The sequence below is a fragment of the Corvus hawaiiensis genome, chromosome 2 (assembly GCF_020740725.1).
Source record: "Corvus hawaiiensis isolate bCorHaw1 chromosome 2, bCorHaw1.pri.cur, whole genome shotgun sequence".
NCBI lineage: Eukaryota > Metazoa > Chordata > Aves > Passeriformes > Corvidae > Corvus > Corvus hawaiiensis.
In genome coordinates, this window is record NC_063214.1 from 31,763,408 (window position 1) to 31,786,427 (window position 23,020).

The following is a 23,020-nucleotide window of genomic DNA, read 5'->3' on the forward strand; positions in this document are numbered from 1 at the left end:
GCAGAGACGAAACAGACTAGGAGTTTCCTGGAGTGTGTGTAAGAATTTCCTGACACAGCTGGTGAGTGAGCCAGCTAGGGAAGGCACCTGCTGGTTCTGTTGTTTGTGAACAGAGAAGGCCTTGTGGGTCATGTGGTGGTTGGAGGCTGTCTTGGGCATAGCCATCACAAAATGAGAGAGCTTTTGATTCTCAGAGCAGTAAGGAGGGGCATCAGCAGAACTGCCACCTTGGACTTATAGAGGTCAGAGTTTGACTTGTTTAGGAGAGTTTCAGAGAGTCCCTTGATAGGCAGTCCTAAAGGGCAAAGGAGTCCAGGAAGGGCATTCTTCAAGAGGATGTCCTGAAGGTGCAGAAGCAGGGCATCCCCATGTGCTGAAGGATGAGCTGGTGGGGAAGAAGACCAGCCTGGCTGAACAGAGAGCTTAGTCTGAAACTCAGGAAATAAAGAGAATGTATCACCTTTCGAAGAAGGGGCAGGCCATTTAGGAAGACTACAAGGATGTTGTGAGGTTGTGCAGAGGGAAAATTAGAAAGGCCAAAGTCCAACCAGAATTTAGTCTGGCCACTGCCATAAAAGGCAATAAAAATGTTTCTGTAAGTGCATAAGCAGCCAAAGGAGGGCTAAGGAGAATCTTCATCCTTTATTGGTTGTGGGGGGAAAAACAGTGACAAAGGATGAGAAGGCAGAGGTGTGCACTTAGGTTTTTGGGGAGAGGGGTGACAGGGAGTCAGCAGCCTCAATGCCTCCTGGCTGGCTCTGACCACTGCTGCTGTTCCAAACCAAATGCTTGGTGAGGGCTGTGACCAAGTGTGCGATGGCTGTGGTGGAGAAGGGTGTAGCCACCTGGCTGTACACTCCTGGCTGTACCCTCTGGGGCTGCCAGCCTGATACCCTACAGCTGAGGCGGGGCAGGTAAGGAGAGTGGAGCCTGAAACTCCCGGGCTGCCACTGCCCCCATGTGTTGGTGTTTGGAGCAGGCTCTTGTTTTGTCCACCCCGCAAAGGGGGACCAGGAGCATCCCTGAGGTGAGAAAGGTGCGTTGTGATCTGCTGGTTGACTCTTGAGGAGTTCTGGGCGTGGTTCTTCTTCCCCACTGTTAAGGAGGGAACTACAGCATGAAGATGGCACATCTAATAGTATTCTAATGCTCCAGGACAGTGCCCATGTGACATGCTGGCTACAGAAGGATTAAAATTTAAACATGTATGGAGAGCAACGTATGAAATTGCCTGCTGCATATTACTTCTGTAAGGCTGGCTATGGGCCAGCCAGAAGGGGCTGCTACCTTGGTTCATACTGACATTTCCACACTCACTGTGCTGAGCAAGGCCCTTGGGGACACATTCTCTGCACTTCAGAGAAGCAGTGAAGAATGAGGATAAACCCATCGCTGCTGTTCATGCTGGCTGATACTTGTTCTGCAAATGAGGCAGGGCTCTGAGGTTTGGGGTTTTTGAAGTTTGTGTTAATTGGATGTGTTTCGTTTTGGAGTACCTCCTTAGCCCAAGTGACATGGTGGCTTCTCAGAGCAGAGCTGCCTGTGTCTAGCATTAGGCTCTCTATTCATCTCCTTTTACTTGAAGATACGCAGTAGCCTTTAGTATTGGTTTGAAAGTGTTTCCAGTCAAGAAGAAAAATGTAAGTGTTGCAGCTTTGTTCATTAATTATCTCCTAAACAGCTCTGAAAAGGGACCTACCTGCACGGAGAGGCAGAATGGTCTGGAAAATTCAAATTACCCAAGTTCAAAGCAAAGATCCTGAGAACTGCCCAGCTGATTCCTAATCTTACAGGCATGTCAGAGCTTTAGGTGTTTCCATTTTTCATCAGAAATTTGAAAGGCATCTGTTCTGTGGAGACCAAGACACTTCTGTGCCTTGATGAGCACCAACCTGTTCAGCTCTGTCTCCTCCACAAAAACAGGGTTTTTTTTCAGTTTCTCTTCCACAAGTGACCCTGTTGGCAGGTGTCAGCAGCAGATAACTAATTTTTATGTTTCCTTATGCAGTACAAGCTAGAATTCTTATGGAATTATGTGAATAACTTGGGTTGACAGATTTCTCAGCTTTACCTGAGAGAATTTGAGTGCTTCCTTCAGAGGTTCACCTCAGGGACAGCTCTGGTGACAGAGGTTTATTCCTTTCCTTGATGACCTTTTGGATAGCTTTGATTGGCTCTGTGTAAAGCAGGCAGGGAAGAAAAATGTTTCTATGGTTATTCTAGCCACCCATCTGTTAGTCCTTCCCGGTAGCTTCAACTGCTTTAATTTCAACCACATTTGACAAGACACGATGATGTTGTGCTTGACAAAGATACACACTCCCACGAGTATCATGAAAATTGGTATCAGGGAAAGAACAATCCAAAGACTGATCATAATTACTGCAATTACATTTGTTGTTTTCTTAGTTGTTTGGGGAAAAAAAAAAAGGAATGGAAAAGAATAATTGGACCATTTACTCTAAATATTCATCTTTGCCAACAATAACGTTGGCTACCAATACCAAATGACAAGGTTTCTGCTCTCTGCTGGAAAGTAACATTTGAGAAACAGAAGAAAGTGTGCTAACAGGGGATAATAGCAGTGCTGGAAAGTCATTGCTTAATTGAAATGTTTCTTGTGTTAATTGGCATGACACATCAGAAAGCAAATAACACAAATACTTATTTGGTATGTGGTGTAGATCTTCACCAGCATGATGTTCAGAGGGGAAAAACAAAATTCAAGACTCTCAAACTCTGTTCATCTACTTGGTGTGGAGCAAAATAGAGAAGACAAATTGGAGATGATGTTTAACATCCAGCACAGAAGTTACAACACAATAGATTATTAAAGGCTATAGATACAGCTTAAAGCCATCGATGCAGAAGCCTGATTCAAGCATAGACTTTGGTAAATGAACAACATACTGGTACAGGTACCAAATATAGAATCAATTAATGCACAGTGGTAACAGCAATCCAGAAAATGTCGAGGAAACCCAAGGAGAATGGGCTTGTTTAGATTAAATTTTGAGTAATTCAAAGCAAGGTGATTTTCTTACGATCACAGAAATGCAAAGAAACTGAAAATATGTCCAACTAAGAAACTCTGTGTTTCCATGGTAAATTAAGGTATGTGGCAAAATGAGCTACAAAAGTAGAAAAGAAGTAGTTTGTTACTCAGCAAGGTGATCAGCAAGGTGAGGTGCAGTCATCCAGGTGTTTGATTTTTCTGGAGCATTGATCAAAAGGATCACTTTGCTTGGAATGCTTACTACACACATTTCCTAATTTCTGAGAGTCCAAAGTTATGATGCCCAAAAAAACCAAAATAAAGCAAGAAGTGGGGAAAAGGGTATTTTTTTCCCCATGTTTGTTCCTCTTTAAATGTTTTTCATCTTTATTATTTAGAAAGGCTTGACTTAAAAATAAGTCTTGACTTTTGCCATAAGAGTAGTGTAAGAGAAAGAGGGCTGATACTTTCCCCCAAAGGCTTAAACGACTTGAGTTGGAATGTTATGTCAGTTGTAATGGAGACATCTTTTTCTTATGAGTGTTTTTGCAGTGTTTGTTTTTATCTGATTTGTGTTAGAAAATACAAAGCAGCCATGATCTGAAAGAATTTGGCTTAATGTATTTATGTATTTCGACTGCTTTCGTTCTCCCTTTCTGCTTCATGTAATCAGCCTCCTCCTTTTTCCTCAGCCATCTACTAACTCTTCCAAAACAAGGATGAAATCTATGATGTTAAAAAACCCCAAACCAAATAATAATTTTTAAAATAAAATGAAGACATCTTTTAAAAGTTCAATGAAAATGAATCCCCTCTATATCCTTTCTATACACACCATACAGAAACAGTGACAAGGAAATCAGAAACCCAGTTATCTTTCAACTTTCATCACCTCATTTCAGGACATCTAAATGAGAAATTCGATAGCATGTTTGTAAAAATTCCACTTTAAAATTAGCTGTATGACCCACTCATTTAAAAATTCTTATCAGCTCGATACGGAGAAGAGCAAATACTATTCTGTGAGAGGTGATTGATCATAGAATTACAAATGGAACAGTCATGATGATTAGCAGAAGCTGGAATGGAAGATGAATAAGAGAAAATAAATTATATTGGAGAAGAAATGTACCATTACAAAAGAAAAAAAAAAAACCTCTGTGCTAATTGCAGGGAGAAAGAGGTTGACAGGAGACTGGATAAAAAGAATACTAATTTGCTAAGAACTGCTTTCAGTTTCTGTTTTCCCACTTCACTCTCCATACTTTTCTTCTGATTTTCTGTGTTTCCTTCCTTCCATCTGTCAGAGCAGAACTCGGTTTTTTCATGTCTTGATCTAACATGGGTTAATGTTGCTCTTGCTATTTCTAGCAGAAGAGGAAAAAAGCCGCTAACCTTTACCCAACTTTCAATAAGAGAAAGTAATGTTGCTCCAGGCCCAACATCAGTTAGAGCACATACATTTTCTTTTCAACCAGTCTGATGTTGTAACTTTTCAGCAGATATGACTGCATTTAAAAGCATGTAACAGATGTTGAAGAGTTGTTTTCTCTTAATATATTTCTCTCTTAGTACTCATGAAACTGTTTAGACCAAGAATTTATTTTCAATAATTATTCAGTCTTTATAGAGCATGCAAAATCACATATTACTCACTTTTTCTCCCTGAACTAGGTAGATGAGGTGTTTCAACTGGAAAGAAACAGTAGTAAATAAATTCTGTAGGTCTTTAGTTCTACTATTACAGAACAGGTGTGGACTTTGAGACAAATAATTGTTTGATGTTCTTCAGCCATTTGATGCTGCCATCTGCCAGAATAGTATTCAGCCTGGACAAGGGAAAGCTCCTGGGAGACCTTATAGCACCTTCCAGTACCTAAAGGGGGCCTGAAAGCTGGACAGGGACATTTTACAAGGGCATAGAGATGTAGCACCAGGGCAGTGGCTTCAGAATGGAAGAGGGTTGGTTTAAATTCGATAATAAGAAGAAATTCTTTACTGTGAGGGTGGCGAGGCACTGGCACAGGTTGCCCAGAGAAGCTGTGGATGTCCCATCCCTGGAAGTGTTCAAGGCCAGGTTGGATGAGGCTCTGAGCAAACCTGGCCTAGTGAAAGGTGTCCTTGTCTGTGGCAGGGGGGTGAAACTAGATGATTTTTAAGGTCCCTTCCAACCCAAACCATTGTGTGGTTCTATGAATATTTTCCATATTCTAACACTCCAAGGAAACCATCAGTGGGCTTGTGGCATTGAGAGCAGAGGCTGAGTGTCATTTGCTGAACTTTGGGGCTGTCAAGTCACTTGTGCTGAGCAGGAGGCTTCTCCTTCTTTGGCTGGGGTGGAGGTGTCTTTGCAGTGCATGCCCAGAATGGTGCTGCAGCCTGTTTGCAATGTGGGCCAGGGTGTCTCTAGACTTACAGAAGGGCCGCAGCATTATGCTCAGAAAGAGCTGAGAGTACAGGAGGAAGGCTTCAGGTAAACGGAGATGAAACAGGCGTGACACTGTTACCTGCACTGAAGGGTTCTGAGAAGCTGCCTTCTGCTCTGGAGGGGTGACATCTCTCCTTCCTCTCCAGCATCCCTCTCTTGTTCATCTCTGTGGCAGCAATGCCCCAGCTCTCCCCTTCTAGTGTGAAGGGTTGCAGGTGGAGGGAAGGAGCACAGACAGGAAGAGGCAGCTGGATCCCAGCATGCAGGGGCAGGCTCCCACCCTGCTCTTTGCACCAGTTTTTTCCTCCCACTGACCTGTGCTGGTCCCTCAGCTCACCCTTGTAACAGTCAACCCCTCCACTCCTTCCTCTCCAGATTTGCACTTCCCGGTAGTGCTCCCTCCTTCTTCCCTTTACCCCTTCCCTGTTCAGGGGGACTGAGTACGAGATATTCTGTTCCAAGCCACAGCCAAACCTTACAGCTGGTGCACCTGGCACTGTCAGCTGGGCTTTCACAGCTCTGCCTGCAGCTTCCCTTTGCCAGAGATGATTCTAGTCCTAGAAGGTTTGCTTGGACCCCAGATATAAGAGGTTCCCAGCCACGGTGGTAACAGGCAACTCACAAGTGGCCCATTAAGCCCTTGCTCCTCTTGCTTGAGTACAGAAATCCCCAAATCTCCCTCTCTTGCTTTGCTGGACTGAAGGTTGCCAGTCCAGTCGGTGGCAGTGAAGCCAGCAAGAGCTCAGTGAGGCCCAATACGTGCATGTGCTTGTCAGGAAAACCAGTTAGGAGGATCACAGCCCTGGAGGGTGGTGTTTGTCATGCTCATCATAGCCATGTCCTGCCTCCTCCTGAAGTCTGGCTGTGTCTGACCTGTGCTCACCTTTGTAGCATACAGTACAGGAATCCTTTTTCTTTTGAGTTCCGTGAGTTGCGAGGAACTGCAACTCAGAGAACAGCAGCTTTACTCAGCCTGCTTAGAAGCATGTGGAGGATGCTGTTAAAGCACTTGGTTCTAATGATCCTGATGAGCAGAAACGTACTTTGGATGTGAAGGAAAAAACATCCCTTCGTTCTTTCAGAAAGGGATCTTCCTGCACAGCATAAATTTGAGATGTGAAGGTGTGGTGGACCCCACAATATGCAAATAGCATTGTCTTTCTGATGTTTTTTGTATTGCTATGTTTAGCCTTTTTAGGGGACAAAATCAGGTTTTTTGCATTTTGAATTCTAGCTGATGAATGCCTCAGGCTTCCCACCCCTAAGTGCCTCCATGGCTCTTGCAGGCCTCTGTGGGGCGGAGTGCAGCATCTCTCACTTGTCAGAAGATTTCTACCTGGGAAGTGCAGTGATGAGCACTCTATAAATGTGCCAGAGCTGCTAGAATGAGCGAGGGGCTTTGCATATGCCTGTGGAGGAGAAATTTGCTATAAAGAGTAAAAACAAGTTAGAAGATGATGAAAGTAGAACCATTCACATTCAATCCAAACAGAGCAGACACAGCTGAATTGATCCCAGGAAGAGATGATCATTTGGGGGTTACATTTCTTGACAGATTCTAGGAGCTTCAGGTGTAAGGACAGTACAATTGTTCCTCTGTGACATGGGAGCAAATAACTTTAAACCTAGTTTGAGGATGGTACCCAGGCTGAAGGCACAGTAAATTGCTGATTGCACAGAGCCATCCTGGTTACCTGGCTATCGATATTTAAAATTTGAAGTGTATTAAAAAGGTCTTTAATCTTGCTGAGAATGGCAAAGCAAAGGAGCCAGCAGCTCTAAGCTGATGTCAACCAATTCAAACCATAACAAATGTCTTTTTAAGGGATGATGGTTTGATATTGAAAGGGGATATTAAAGGAACTGGTTCTTTCCCAGTCACGCATCATGACTGGATGAATCTGTACTTTAGCCAAGCATACATCATGCCTGAGAAAAACACGAGTGACTAGTCTTCATATGGAGATATCTGTGTGAAATATAATTGTTGATGATGTACAGGTGGTCTGATTAAAAACAGAATGTCTGATTTAAGTCTGTTGTGGCCTTAAACTCAATGATTCTCCTGCTTGCTTAGCTGAGTTGGCTTAAGACTGCTAGAACAAATTGTAGTGGCATTAAGAAGCCTGACCAGATGTGTTCCCACAGGAAACGAGGTGATTGCAGTAGACTGGAAGGGACTGAAAGATGTGGACCAAATCAATATGGACAGCACGAGTTCACTGCATGGCAGCAGCTTCCATCGACCTTCCACTGAGGTGAGTGTGTGGCCCAGAGCTACTTGGCCAAGGGGATCAGGAAGTTTGAATTCTGAGTTCAGAAATGGGTGTTGTGCATCATCTGCGAGTGGACCAGAATGCCAGTGAGCTCCTGAGGATCATACCTGTGTAGTTTGGCTTGCTCTGAACAGAGCTGAGTCAGTCCCTTCACATGATCCATAGTGAGTGAGAATTTGCAAATGAAAGTGCTTTTTAACCACTTATGACGGGAGTGGAACACAACATGAGAAAAACAGTGACAGTTCTGAGAAGCCTGTAGTCTGCATTCCTTGAACAAGGGATTTGCACTGGGATGTCCAGCACTGTGTCTGTCCCAGCTTCAGCAGCACAGCCATGAAATCTTTTGAAGAAACACAATTGTCTTCATGTTGAATTTTAGAGCTGCATTCACCTGTAACTCATTGCCAGTTGACTTACCATGCAGTATCTTAAGGGCTGGTTCATTGAATTATTGCAGCTTCTGCATTCTTAGATACCTGAATTTTCTGCTTTGTAAGGTTCAGGGTATGCAATGATGTTTAATTAAAAAAAAATCTATTTTGAATGTGTAGTATTTGAAGAATCACAAATAATGTTCACAAATAACCTTAACAAATGACATACAGTTTGCAAAACCTTGGAAAATGTTAATAGGTATATATATATATAGGTATTTTTATTTTGTCTACCTTGCTGGCTTGGAATGTAACTTCAAGACACTTAGAGTTTCATGGAGTCTTGGCAGAAATTGTTGGGCCTGATCTTGTATGGAGAATTCAGTCAAATCAAAGCAGATCTAAAAGTCAATGAGCATAAGCTACACCTCAGTGAACATTTTGATTTATATGAATGGATACCATAGGTATAACATGAGTCATCTAAATTTCATTGAGTGTCTTCATCCCCAAACCCAAGATGCTGAGATATGAGTCCTCCCAGCTGAGGGAAACACACTGGGAGTTGGTACTGTGATGGCTGATATGGCAAATGTTTCTGGTTTGCAAGGGGGGGGTGAGCCAGAATGGACAAACCGAAACACTGCAGGAGGAAATAATTTCAGCAGAATTCTGTTGCTTGCTGTAGGACACTCAAAATACAAAGGTGGTGTAGCTCCTCCTTGTGTTAACCTCAAAGTGGTGCAACCCACACTTGGGAGCCTTGTGAAAAGGTGCTTTTCTCTTTCTTACTCTGTCACTATTCCACCCATTCACTATTCCACCTTCAAACACCGTGACGCCTACAGGGCACCATAATCACCAGCATGGAATGAAACCAGCCTGAAAGACACACGTTTTTTATAACATACCATAAAGTAGTGCCTGTTGGTTATGGCAAACTAGTGGAATTGCATGGCTGCTTGCAAGTTCTTTGTTACACTAATCTGGTGCCATTCTTTGCTTTCTTTAGCAAACACGGACAGATTTCTCCTGGGATGGTATCAATGTGAGTATGCACTGTGTCACTTGTCAAATTTCTAGTCACAGGAAGACCAGGATTTGTCTGACATTGGATACAGTGGAGGCCAGAATGGGAACATGACTGAAAGTCCTTAGTGCCACTGAAATTCTGGGAGTTGTCTACGATTCAGAGGATGGTGATAGATTTTTGTTTGCTTCTGAGTCTTTTGCTGTCTGGCAGGTATTTCAGTCTGCAGTTGGCTATTGAATTGCTTTCATCCTTTTTGGGGCAAATGTGTGCCATTTTGTATGTTCTGTTCTTGAGAATTCTGGGCACTGCTACATAAGAAAGGTGTCTGCCCAGCATGTTTTAAAAAATCAGTAGTCCTTGATAAGAGCATCATTTGATCTTCTCCAGTAGTTTGAGAGAAATGTCTCCCTCATTTTCAGTTGCACACAGAGGTAAAAGTATTCTTAATGTCTCCTAGGGTAGATGGTGAGTACCAGTTAACTTCAGTTAAAAAGCAGATGAGAAACAAGCAAACATTTTAATTACACGTGTTCCTTTTGCTCTTAATACCTGTGCCATGAAAAAAATTTTTTTTTCTTTTTCACTAATGCAGAAACAGCATCCTGAGAAAGGATTAATAAATATTTGTTCTACTGGACTTTTTTTAAGGGTACTTAAAAAATACTTTCACGTAAGTTAACTTTATAGTTTTGTACACTTAAGGGCAGGATTAGCAGCTCCATTTTGAGTAGGATAAATATTTTCTAATTCCAGATACTTTGAAAACTTTTAAAATGCCTGTAGTTTTCTGGTTCTCTGTGATTTGAAAGCACTTGGGACACTGAATATCAAGGGGACATATTTTTAACTAATTCTCACCCTGCTGATATCTCTGTCTTTGTGGCACTTACAGCTTGGGATCTTTTGCCTAGGATCAATTATAGGAACAAGTTGTGTGGGATAATAATGGTGCACGCAGCAACTGTCTGGAAGAAATTTGTCATTTGTTTTTTCCTCGCTGCACCTCTGTCTAGCTGAAAGCAAAGTACACAAGGTCATATTTCCTTAAAGAAAGTAGAAGACAGTTTCCTTACTTGCAGTTTCCCATTTTCCAGCCCATACAGAATCCATGGAGCTCTTTCATAATGCAGCTCTTACCCAGTGTAATTCCATAGATCTTCTTTGGTACAGAAGCTGGGTCATGAGTTTCCTTCCCTTCCCATTCATTCCTGCCTTCATGTCACAGCTCTCCAACCTTGCAGTAGTAGGAACCCTCTGCAATTTACTTTCTTTTTTGGATGGGTTCCATGAAGCAGCTCACAGCACAGCCCCCAGGCCATCTTGGAACAAGTGGGTGGATACTGAGCAGTAGCACCTAGACAGGAGTGACCAGTGGGGGCATAGATGGACTTTCCCCAACGAGCTTCATCACCAAAGGAAATGCATCATGGAACAAGGGCTGTGTTCTCACTTTTTACTGTTCTTCCTCTGCTTTCTGATTTCTTCAGCTCACGTTACACATGGCGTGTTCCTGGCTCCACAGTTACAGGATGCCTTAGCTGCTGCATTTATACAGTTTCCAGAAAAAAACACCTCTCATATTTTGGCAGTTGACTGGAATTCCATGCAGTTCAACATCTTTACAATGCCTTCCTTTGCCTCCAATTATTTCACTGCCCAGTTATTGCTCCACACGCTTTTTATGAAGTGTGCGCCTCTGACCAAATGCTTGCTTTGTGTTAGGATTTAAAATTTCCAGTGTCATAGTCACGACTTTGGAGTAACTTTGTGTTTGAAACATTCTGGCCTTGATTTTCAGAGAGGTTGAAATGAAGAGCAGAAGCAATGCTTGTTTAGCCGTTGTGAAAATTAAGCCTCATATGCAATGCCTGGCATCTCTGAAGAAACCTGATGAATTCATCTTGGGAGATTATTTTTGTGATGATGTTTGTGACGGCTGCCTGTCCCAGTAGTGCCCTCTCCTTGTTATTCAGGGTCTGAGGATAAACACAGAGAAGACAGTCAAGAAAATTAAGCAGAGCTGTAGACCGCATTTCTTTGCAGATGTAGGTGCTTGAAACAGGGCCCATCACTGATATAGTCATGTTCATTTTATTAAGACCATATAGGAAGAAAAAAAGCCCCAAAGTGACATAAAAAGATTGGTAGTATGATGCATATATGATACATTGCTGTGTCTTGCCTATTGCACTGACAACTCCCCACTGTAAGATCCCTGAATTGTCCCTCAGCCATGTCTTGCATCTCTAACAAAGAGTTGGGAATGGTGCAGCATGTCTGTGGAGGACGGGCAGCTGCCAATGGGAGGCTTCTCACAGCCTCTTTCTGCCTCTCCCTCTGTCCTTGCCTCAGTCCCAATGCTGTGCAATATCCAGTCCTGGTTAAATAGCCTCTAATTTTTCCTTTCTTTCTTTTGTTCTTATTGCTTGCTTCTGCTCCTCATCTTCCAACTACCTACTGTTTTCTCACTTCAATTCACTTCCTTTTCTCCTTCCTGTATATCATTTCTTCATATTCTCTCTCTTTTCAGCTCTCCATGGAAGATACGACCTCCATCCTCCCCAAGCTGAAACGCAACTCCAATGCTTATGGGATTGGGGCTTTGGCTAAATCATCTTTCTCTGGTGAGGTCCTCAAAATTTGACTTTATCCTTGGCAGCTTCTCTCCACAGGCCTTTGTGCCTCTTCCCATATCTCTCTGTTGCTCTCACAACTGCTCCTTACTGGCTCTCGCCTTTTCATGGCCTTAGAGGAGTCTCCACCACCATGGTTCTAAATACAGAAATCTCACAGTTGTTGCCCTTTCAAAGAACAGATTTGTCTTACTCCTGTTGGCTTCTCACTGTGCACCCCTGCTCAGACATCTTCAGTTGCTTCCCCTCAGTCTTGGGTTTAACCCCATTTTCTGTTTCTTAGTTTGTTCACTTCCAGGCTTCATCCTTCATGCCCAACTCTAACCTAAATGGATTCTAGGCAAGGAAGGAAATGGTCTTTCATATTTAGGGTTCCCCTTTTTCCCCCTTCTGAGAGTTTGTCCAAGGAAAGATGGAGAAACTCCCCTGGAGAGTGATGCAGTGAAGGGTAGGAGACACCCAGCCCTAGTCATGCATCCTGCCCAGGAAAGGAGGGGAAAAGCTCCACTTCTAAGAGAGGTAAAGAGCATGGCAGAAAGCGCTGGAGCTGTGTAATAGCCCTCCCTTGTTTTCCAATGTCTGGTCCCTTAGGGATATCTCGCAGCATGAAGGACCACGTCACGAAGCCGACGGCGATGGGCCAGGGCCGCGTGGCGCACATGATTGAGTGGCAGGGCTGGGGCAAAGCCCACAGCCAGCAGCAGCAGCACACGCACGAGACTGCGCGCAAGGACGCCGACGCCTACTCGGACCTCAGCGACGGCGAGAAGGAGGCCCGCTTCCTTGCAGGTAGCGATGCCTTTGTGTTGGCACGTGGATTGGATTGGGTTGGGATGCCCCGGAGTGGAGAGACCAAAGTGCAGAAGCTTGGAAAAAACCACTCAGGAGAGGCTATGGGTGCTTCAGGTGACCGAAGTAGAGGGAGACTTTGATGGTTGGAGTATTGCCAGTGGAATGCAAAGTAGAAAGGGTGAGGGCCAGTTGTGGGTGATGGGTGTTGCTGAGACAGGACCAGAGTGGGACAGTGTAACCAGAAGATGGGGTAAAGGACGATGGTGAGAAGTGGAGACTTTAACACATCTCTGCTTCCCTTCCCTGTCTCCTTTGGCACAGGAGTGATGGAGCAATTTGCTATTTCTGAAGCGACTCTCATGGCCTGGTCCTCCATGGATGGTGAGGATGTGAGTGTAAACTCAAATCAGGACAATCCAGCAGGCAACTACTCTGAGAACTATCAGGAGCTGATGGAGAGCCAAGGTGAGCTCCAGTGCTTCTTGCTAATCTTAAGACACCCCTTTCCTGCTCTTGTTGTCACGTTGCTCTCTTTTGCTCTGCCCTGTTTTATTCTGTAGTCCCAGTCAGATCTGCTAGAGTCATCCCTGTTTGTGGAGCTGTCCAGGGAATCTAATCTTAACACTGTGGCTCCAAAGCCCAGTTCCTTTTGCCTTTTTAGAGCACAACTAAAGCTACCAGCTCTTACAGTCAGTTGTGGGTATAATCCAGGTCACCCGCCTACTGCCCAGAACTGTGTTTTCTCTTTGCCCTCCTTCCCTGTAAAGGCTTCATCTGCCCTGTGCAGTACAGTGCCTTGCACAGGCACACAGGCTACCTGGATGAGGCAGCTCGGCCTAGGGAGAGTGTCTGACTGTGTGTTGTTTGTCTCCTTTGCTTGCAGAGCATATGGCCCAGACGCAGTATGATAGCTGGCCTCACTCCTACGTCTCGCAGGGCATGTATTGCTTAGGTTCATCCGACGCCTGGGAGGCCAGTGACCAGTCCCTCATCGCCTCCCCAGCAACTGGCTCCTACCTAGGCCAGAATTTCGATGAGTCCCAGACAAACCTTCAGGAAAGCATTTTGCTTCAGAGCAGCTTTCTCCAGCAGCAACAGCTGCAGCAACAGCGGCAGGAGCAGAACTTCATCCAGAGCACGGGGCTGGTCCACGTGTGGCCCCTGCAGACTGCTCAGAGCGGGGGTGGAGCTGAGTCCAGCACGTACATGGAGGACCACATTGAGGATGAAGGGAACCCACGGCTGGAGAAGGCTCCTCTCCTAAACAAGAAGCCCTCTCCAGAGGAGGATGATGCAGTGTGCCGGGACCTGGAATCTTTGTCTCCTCGAGAGGAGGTGGAACATGCTGCACTGAGCCGCAAAGTCTCAGATGTCACCTCCTCTGGGGTGCAGTCCTTTGATGAGGAAGAGGGAGAAACAAACAACTGATGCTTTCTGTGAAGTTCTCATCATTGCTGAACAAAGAGAGGGGTGGCAAGGAATGCAATTACAGGGATTCTTCTCTCCATCTCCCCATATTTCAAAGCAGACACACCTTCCATACCTGACATTTAATTATTTTTTTAAACAAGAGGAAAATCTCAAAGTGATTGAGACATAAAAACCTTTTCTTCCCCTCCCCCATGGACACATATTTTGGATTTTCATTGCTCTGGGCAACATGTGATGTGCTTGGAGAGATCTGGATTGGTAAATAATTTCTAAATCTTTTTAATACAAAGTCTTGGCTGTGGATACAAACTCTTCTGGTACTGGGGATGTGGCTGATGCGACAGGCTTGGTGTAGGGAGCAGCTTTGTGGCTAGAATTCATCTTGGCAGAATGGATGTTGCTCTGTGGACATGACCCCCTTTGATAGAATATATGAATATAAACTGGTTTAAAATGAAGATGTGGCTTTGCAAATCTAGCTTGCACTAGTATTGCCATTGTGGCTGCTGCAGAGGAGCAGGCCGTGTTCGATACAGATCGTACTGAGATGAGAGATGTGCTGTGTAACCAGATCCTCAATAGCACCCCGATACAAAGCTGTAGGTTTGATGGATACGAACTGCACTCCGTGGGCCCGGGCTGTGCTGCCAGTGTGGCTCTGTGGGCATGGCTCTGCTGTGGCCTGGAAGAATGGATACAGATACGAATCTAACCCTGCTCTCAGATATTCATGCTTTAGTCTCTTTCATTTATTTGTTTCTCTCTTTGACATTTCTACCTTCCCAGGAGCTGGCACGAGTGGTGTGTCTTTTTGGCAGTGGGCACTGGAGGCCAGTGGAAAGCGCATTTTCAGCTACGGAGACAGTCAAAAAAGCTGACTCTTGCAGGGGGCTTGAGAACATGTCCATATTGGTGCATCTTGGTGCTGCTGCTGTGTCCTGTCTTTTTCTTGCCAGCAGTATGGGGAGACCCAGAGAGTAGGCAGCAGATCCAGGAACAGTGTGTACAGCTATGAGATCACAGATACGTAGTTTACAATAGGGTTTTCAGTTTTTGTGCTTTTTTTTTAACCTTTTTATATGCTGGATAAATGTTCATAACAAAGCAGTTAGTGATGGGAAAGGCCTGTACTCCAGTCATGACTTAACAGAAATACTGCACCTTTCCCATTTCTGCCACTCCTGCAGTGCCAAATAGAGCTGGAGGAAAAGGGGTGAGAGGAAATTTTCTCCTCCTATTTTTCTTCTTCTTCCTGCCTATGTTTTCTTCTTTTATTTTCCTACCCCCAAGCAGTGTAAATAACGCTCAGTACTTGATCTGTTTGTTTTTCCCTCCCATCTCTTTTTCAGGTGTGGAGAAGGCTGATTTCAGGAGTTTTCCCTATTTGTACGGGTTATATATTTTTTGTTAAAAAAAACATGATTCTCTGATTAGGGGGAATTTGGTCTCTTGCAATTCCTCGCCTTTTTTTACAAACCTCCTTTTGGGAGGGAGAAGTTTTGAAAGGAAATTGTTTCCTTTCGGCTCTCACCAGAAAATAAACAGGGACAAAAGCAAAAACTGTATAAGGTTATTGATTTTGCTGGAGGACTGAATAGAACCAGCAGAGATTACCCAAGTGCAGAGTTTTAATTGCAAGACCTCTTGCAAGGAAACATCAGCAAAGCTGATGTAGATCAGATGCTGGATCTGATGAGCTAGAGAAAGGAATTTGCCTGGACACTGCCATACTGTTCCAGGAGCAACTCTTTCTCACTTACTCTGACTCATATTTGCTCTGTTTAATTCATGATACATTTGTATCTTCTTTGCCTCCTCTTCAGGCTTGGTGTGGTTTTTGGATGACAGGAGAGTGGTACGTGCTCCTTTCCTGCTTCAGGTTTAATTCCTGCATGTTTTCAGGGAAGAATGTCTAAGGAGAATAAAATGTGACTGAAGTAATATCATCAAGTCTCAGAGTTCAGACAGCTTCTGGCAAGCAAAGCAAACTATGTCCAGGAATTGTGAACAGTAGGAATGGGACTCTCAGGAAGAACTTCACCCCACTCAGCTTTTTCCCACTGACACAGCTGCATAAAGAGGGACTCCTTTTTCAGTACCCAAGTCTTTCTAGCCAAGTCTGCTTCAAGCAGATCTGTCTTCCCTGTCCATTGCACCTCTAAATGAAGGACCTTTGGGATGTTTTAAGTAAGACTTGTAATTCGGTGTAGGTAAGCGAGAAAAGTTTTTGAGACCCATCTTTTTTTATGCATTTCCTTGGTCTTGCTTACATCTCTCTAAGGAGGTGGCTCTTCTCCTGAATGATGACATTTCAATATCCCTTCAGAGATGTTTGCACGTTCAGGTACTAACCTCCCCTGGGCAGCAGGACTTGATAAAAATGATCTCCTATAGTTCTTGCAGGGCCAGTGGTGGCTCATTGTCCTGGATTGGCTTGGGTCTAGCCATGGAGCAGGGCCTGGGAAATCACACTAGCCAGAAAAGGGAGATGAGGCAAGTGCCAAGAGCACCTCAGCAGATGAGTAAATGAGTAAGTTTAAAGCTATTTCTTTTCAAAGAGGTCTTCAGGGAAACAAAAATGGTTGGGGTGTGTACCTTTGTGGAAGATTTGGGTGACTTGTTTCTTTCTCCAAACCATTTTGTTCCCATGTGCCTCTCCAGGACCAATCTGGATGTTTACAGTAACTTTCAGAGTAGCTTCTAATGATCCCTCTGTGTTATTTACAGGACTGGGACAAGTAGGTCAACTTGTCCAGGGCTTCTTTTTCTTTAATATGGACGTATGGTACATTTACTAAGATGTCTGATTGATGTCTAAAAGATATTCCTTATCTCCATGGAAGGCAGTGACAGGGGGTTATCTACATAGATAAAAGTGTGAAAAAATTGACCTTATAGAAAATTCTATGGAGTCCAATAGGAAGAGAAAACCTATCTGTAGATTCTTCTAGCTTCTGTGGAACTGGGATAGAGAATTATACCCTGCTGTATAGTTCCATGACCTGCTGTCTAGAAACCTGTAGATAGCCTCATTCTCTGTGAATACAGACTGGTTTGAACACTCTCTGTAATAACTTTCCAGCTTACTAAATTCTGTATTTTTTTTTTTTCATAAATGTCTTAACTTTCTGTGAATAATAAAATCTCAGCCTTTTCCTGAAAGAAAGAAAAAGGCTGTTTTCCATACCTCTCCACAATCCAAAAGAGCTATTTGCTAGGAGTTTGACCAGAGAGAGCAGGTCTTCCTGTCCACACTTGCTGAGTGAGCAGCCTGAGCTGAACTGGAGAGGCAGTTTGAATCTCTTTGAAAGTGGAAAATTGTTTGTATAATCTGGCCTTTTCTTATGTAACAGGCCTGCTGCATGTGTGTATCCAATATCAGAGAGAGAGACTTGGAACCTACTGTACGTTTCCCAGAAAAGCTGTTATATAGATACACCTATTCAAGCGTATGGGAGGCACAGGTGCTCTGTGAGCGAAATTTGGCCTGCAGTCCCTTTATCCTGGTGAGGAGGGATGAGTTGGACAGAGTCCAGCCAAATAGTCAGAGCCCAAATTGTGTTTGTGAGGCTGTAAAAAAGAAGGAGGGGTAAGCTCAGTATCCCTGATCTGCAGTTACTAAGAAACTGAGCTCTGCTGTTTGTTTCCACAAACCCTGTATAAAACAAAGCTTTACTACAGAAAATTTTGGATATTCTTGAAGTAGTGGAGGTAGAAGATTCCCATCTTTACCCCAAACCTTTGTCTTTGGTAGGAACTTGTCAGAATTATTGTGCTAAACATCAAAGAAGGCTTATACAGAAGTGACCCTGATTTAAAATCTTCCACTGCAAGAAAATTCTCTCTTGTTCCTTTTCCCATGATTGCTCATACCTGATTAGTTATACTATTTCATAAGTTTTTCTTTTATATAAATCTGATGCTTTCTTTACAAGCCTTCTGAGTTCTCTCCAATTCCATTACCTCAGGCTCTGGGACAGAAAAGTTAATCTGCTTCTTTCAGTTTCTGTGCCTCTAAATCATCATCTTCTTCTGGAAAGCTGCTGACAAGTCATCCACTTGCTTTCCCCCTTTAAAAAACTGTAAGATCACTTTTCAGGACAGGCTTGCAGCAGAGAACAGAGTTTAGCCATGCTTCTAAGCTGATCCAGTGGTGAGCTGCTTTGAAGGAGGAGGAGCTCTGCTCTGACCATGCTCACCTTCCACAACCCTTGTGCAGGTGCTGATGCTCAGCTGACCCACACCAAGCCGGGGACTTTACCCTGCTATAAAAGTGAAGAGGGAAGAGTTGTGAGCAGAGGGAGAGAGAGTGTTGTTCTCAGCAGCTGGCCTTCCTTTATATCAGGTTAGAGAAACTGGGAAAGTGCACTTTGAAATAGCATCTTCATGATGAGTCTAAGCTGCTCAGAGGAGCTGTCCTGCCTGCCTTCTTCCACCACCACCAGCTCTGTACTTCTACTGCCTAAAAAGCACCAGCACTAACACTCATTTGGCTGCTCAGGAACTGGCCCCACTGAAAACTAACCCAGTCCCCTACCTAAATAAAACTTTCAGAGGGATGAGCTCTTCATATTGCTTCACTTGGTGAGGCAGGCATCTCTGAGGGCTGGTGAAACATGTAGATGGTCCTGTGGAAGACTGGTTGCAGATGCAACTTGAATTGGCTTAAGCTGGTTTTGATATGTCTGTCTGAAAAGAGTAAGTCCTGCTGGGGTACCAGGAAGGACATGTTCCCCATTTTCTTCCTTAGTGTTTTCCTTGGAATTTCTAGTATGCTCTTATCCAATTTGGTCTTTGTTATTTGTGCCCTGTTGTTTCCCTCACTGCTGCCTTCCACAGGCCTCTTTGAGGTAAACCCTGGAAACTGGGCAGGAGGACATGAGTAACTTGATATATGCATGAAATTAATAAAATTAGCATGCACAAATCGTGTATGCACTCAGTGATTACACTCTGTGGCAGCTAAAGATACTGATAAGTCTTATCCTGTAACTGCAAGAGGGGAGACTTTTTCAAGAGTGAAGCATAGCTGTTGGAAGTGATGTTTATCCCTATTTTCAGGCCAGCTCCAGTCTAGTGTGAGACCCAGAAGAGTACTTCACACCTAGGCAGAGTCTGTGCATGCTGTACTGTGTACAGCAACAGTGAGAAATGTTAATTGCAGCCTCGGAGAAGAGAACTGGAGAACAAAACTGATCTCTTTGTTTGACGGAGGTGGGAGGGATGGTGGTGACGCAAGGTAGCGTGCAACAGTACGGGCTTGTGGACAACTGTGTGTGCCAGAGAGGGAAAGACGTGGTGAGAAAGGCTTGGGAAAAGGTCAAGAAAAGCTTCATGCCTTTTGTTTACACAACACAGGTGAGAAGCTTCATGGCAGACTCCCAGCAGATTGAGGTACAGAATTGCTGAACAAGCTGTAGATCCAGGATTGTTGCAGCTTATGGTACTCCTTAGTCCAAGCCACGCTTTTTTTGGGTTTTTTTTAAGACAGTGATAGGAAAGAGACCTCCCTGAATTTGGGTACCTGCTAGCTTCTTTTTCATTGTGAAAAAACAGTTCACAGTGTGCTTAGTTCTTCAGGGAAATCATATGAGAAATACACCAAATAAGAACTTACTCCGTGCCCAAATGAAGTTAATGTGAGTTCTGATCTCACTGGAAACTCAAAGTACCTAAATTCAGCTTAGTTTGCCTTAACTGTTATATTGATAATTGCCTAGAAGGAGAAGGAAACTCAGATAATCTGCCTCTAAATGCTATAAAAAGCAGAGCAACATTGGCAAAGTCTAAGCTCTTCCTTCTAATTTCTCCCAGGTGGATTTTCCAGTGTTCCTTGTGCAGACAACTCTGGCATATCTTTTTAACTAAATGTTTGACTTTTTCTAAAAGAAAAACAAGAAAAGAAAGGAAAGAAAAAATAATTAAGTCCAATACAGAGATTATCAGCATTTTACAACTAGGAAAATGTAAATAAGTAATACTTTCATCTTTGATTTTCCTCCCCTGTATCAATCTGACAGGGAAAGATTTCTATGCCATGGCTCAGGGAAAGGAAAAATAAACAGGGAAAATGTGAGTAAAATAGTGCCTATTAGAACTAAATGTATGTGTAGGACAGCCTACAGTCATTAAAGCACAGTCCCAAATATGATTGCAAGCTGTAAAGTCAATGTCAGGTGCCTCTTTTGTACCACAGGTTTTTCCCAGGCTAAGTCGTAGTGAGCCTGTGCAGAAGCAGAACAGCTGGACTTCTGTGCCAGATCAGTGTCTCTCTCTGTCTCAGAATATGTCATGGAGCCTGGGGACACTGTCCTCTCTCAGCAGCACAGCCAGCTCCATGAATTGACTGGGGTAAGGCATGAAGGTTGTTTTGTTAACAAATGGCCGTGGAAGATCTGCACTTGGAACATCAGGGTCTATTTACACTTGCACTGACATTTTTTCCCAGCATAGGCAGATCAAAGTGTTACTTTTTCCTTGGAAATGAAAAGCTCTATGATTGTCAGTGTTGGTCTGCATAAAAGAAAATAAATATATGATGTATTTTTTCAGTGCAGGTACAAATTGTTGGAAGAGGAAAAATTTAGTCAGTCTGTGATCCTGAGAAAGTGTGTGTTTACTAAAACTGTAAAGACCTGTTCAAGAATGTTCTCAGTGCAGATACCACAGAATCACAGAATGTTTGGAAGGGACCTTAAAGATCATCAAATCCAATCCCTCTGCCATGGGCAGGAGTTACCTACTGATATGTAGTAGCTGCTGTCTTCTAGGAAGAGAGGGGTTGCAGTGTTCTGTGGAAAGAATGCTCCTGCTAGGATCTTCCTCATCTCCTTCAGCTGGGGACATTTTAAATGCCCTCTGAAACCTAGTCTTGTTTTTGCTTTCCCATGAGGGATCAAATGTCCATGCTTGCAAGACAAAAACATCTAAAAAGGCTTTTGTCCATTATGGAAACAAGATTGTGCATCAAGATTTGCTTCTAATAAGATAAAGGCATGTAGTCCAGATTCATTGGCCTTCTGGATTCATTTTCATTGGGCATGGAAATCTAGTTGTGATTGGATTGGAGGCCACAAGGTTAAGAACCCTCTTCCAGAGCTCTGCCACGTTCCCATGAGGCAGGTGTAGGTGGACTTCCCTTCTCTTCAGACACTGCATGCTTGAGCAATGTAGCAAGCCAGAAGCTCTTTTGCAGGTATATATTCTTGTTTGGCTTTAATTTTTCTTCTCTGATTTGTGGATGTTCTGCATGATTGGAGGTCTTTGGGAATCCCTACACTATAAAATTGGGACTTCATGGTACTTTTACAGGGAACAGGATTTCTCTTGTTTCAGCTCTTTTCAGGCAGAGGATTTGGGAGGTACAAGGGTGGTGGATGGGAGTCTCAGGGGTGGCATGTGGAATGGATTCCTGAAGCATGTGTAAAAATAACTAAAGGCTTGGCTCTTCAGACGTTGTATTCTCAGTATCTGAAACTACTTTAGCGTAAGCGTATGGGACAATGGAGGTTGCTGCAAAGCAATTTTCAAGGGCTTCCCCCAAGCCTGTACGTGTTTTCTGTAGTGGGGAGGCTGCATGGTGATTATATGTATTCTTTCAAGCTAGTGTTTGCAGGGGTGCATTGATGTTTGGGGAGAAGGTACTGAATGGAAGTAAAACAAAAAGGGAAAGGGACCCACTACTGAAAGCTTTCATCCTTACATTGTCCCACACTAGCCCTTAATAACTAAAATGAGTCTGATTTGCCTTTGGTCTTCCAGCTCCAAAACATGTTTGCCTGAAAATTTTTGTTGGATATACTTCGCATGTTTTGATAATGTGACTTACGAGATAACACTTCTACAAAGATATATATAAATACATACACGTGCAACCACCTACATCCACATGCACACATTACATATAGACTTAGAGAACTATATGGCACTACACACCTCCATGCCTGTATGTGGCAGCAACCACAGTAAAGGAGGGGAGGTAGCTCAAAATAGCATGTACAGTCCTTTATGGAGTTGTTATTAAACAGAATGTGGTCTTGCCCTCCTGGCTGGTGGAAGTGTTTTATTTCTGTGGGACTGGTTCCAGGGGAGCTGCGTCTGAGGAAGGAGGATCCTAGGAAGAGGGGGTGGGTTTCAAGGAGATAGTCTGATGGAGCACATCGAAAAGGATCCACGGTGGCTTGGAGAGGCACCCCAGAGTAGGAAGTATCTGATTTCCCATTAAGAAGATGAGAACATCACATGCTTGACTTTACAAGGCTAAAATCTGAAGTGTGTCTGTGACTACCAGGACATGAATCCCAGGCCGGATTTGAGGATAGAAAGCATCACATCAACAGAATCCTCTAGTTTAGGACAGAGTGAGTTTCCCTGTTCTACGGAATAAGCATTTTCCAGGTGATACATACAAGTTTCGTCCCAATACTGGTGAGATGCAAACACATCTGGCACAGAGTTGGACAGAAATTCCACAAAAGCCCTTTAGGACAGTACACAGAAAGGCATCTGATGCTTAGGTTGTAAAAGGCGCTGACATTGGGTAGCACGACTCTGGGTTCACATTTCAGTTTTAAATGCTTCTCAGCCTGCTGTCCTCGTAGCAGAGTGGGGAATTGGTCCACCAAGAGGGAAAGAAACATCTCTGCACTTCCAACATTGTTGTGTCATCTGCTTCTGATGTAGGACATTAGGCAGATCCAGTAGCTGTTTGTTTGCCATATGATTCTTAAATTCTAGCCATAAAAGGTGTTATTTCCTTGTCAAGATACTTTTGCTTTTCAAGCTCTGGTTTTTCCAGGAGCTAAGCAGTGTCTCTTGCCCTGCTTAAGGCATAACATATTTTACAAACAGAGCTATTTGACTGATCTTTGCTTTCTGTGTTCTATTTGAAGTTAATTTGCTTCTTTCCAGTTTAGCTGCTTTTCCTACTGAGTAGATTGCCACCCACCACTTGGTATGTATGTCTGCATAACTATGTTCATATAATTAATTGTGACTTGCATAAGACACACTTACTTAACTCCTTCAGGTTTTTGGTTGGCTGTTTTTTGAGGTT

General features: G+C 43.6%; 1 protein-coding gene across 2 annotated transcripts in view; it reads left to right on the forward strand.

Moving 5' to 3' along the window:
• The window catches only part of FAM131B (family with sequence similarity 131 member B), a 32,495-nt gene extending 10,486 nt beyond the window's left edge, over window positions 1-22,009 (forward strand). The window contains exons 2-7 of one of the 2 annotated variants that reach the window (XM_048294183.1): window positions 7,572-7,681; window positions 9,089-9,124; window positions 11,640-11,733; window positions 12,325-12,531; window positions 12,856-12,999; window positions 13,418-22,009. In XM_048294183.1, coding sequence (XP_048150140.1) covers window positions 7,572-7,681; window positions 9,089-9,124; window positions 11,640-11,733; window positions 12,325-12,531; window positions 12,856-12,999; window positions 13,418-13,962 — 1,136 coding nt within the window. In that variant the 3' untranslated portion in view covers window positions 13,963-22,009. The remainder of the gene's footprint in view (window positions 1-7,571; window positions 7,682-9,088; window positions 9,125-11,639; window positions 11,734-12,324; window positions 12,532-12,855; window positions 13,000-13,417) is intronic. The other variant, XM_048294184.1, reaches the window with a different exon arrangement.
• The last annotated feature ends 1,011 nt before the right edge of the window (window positions 22,010-23,020 follow it).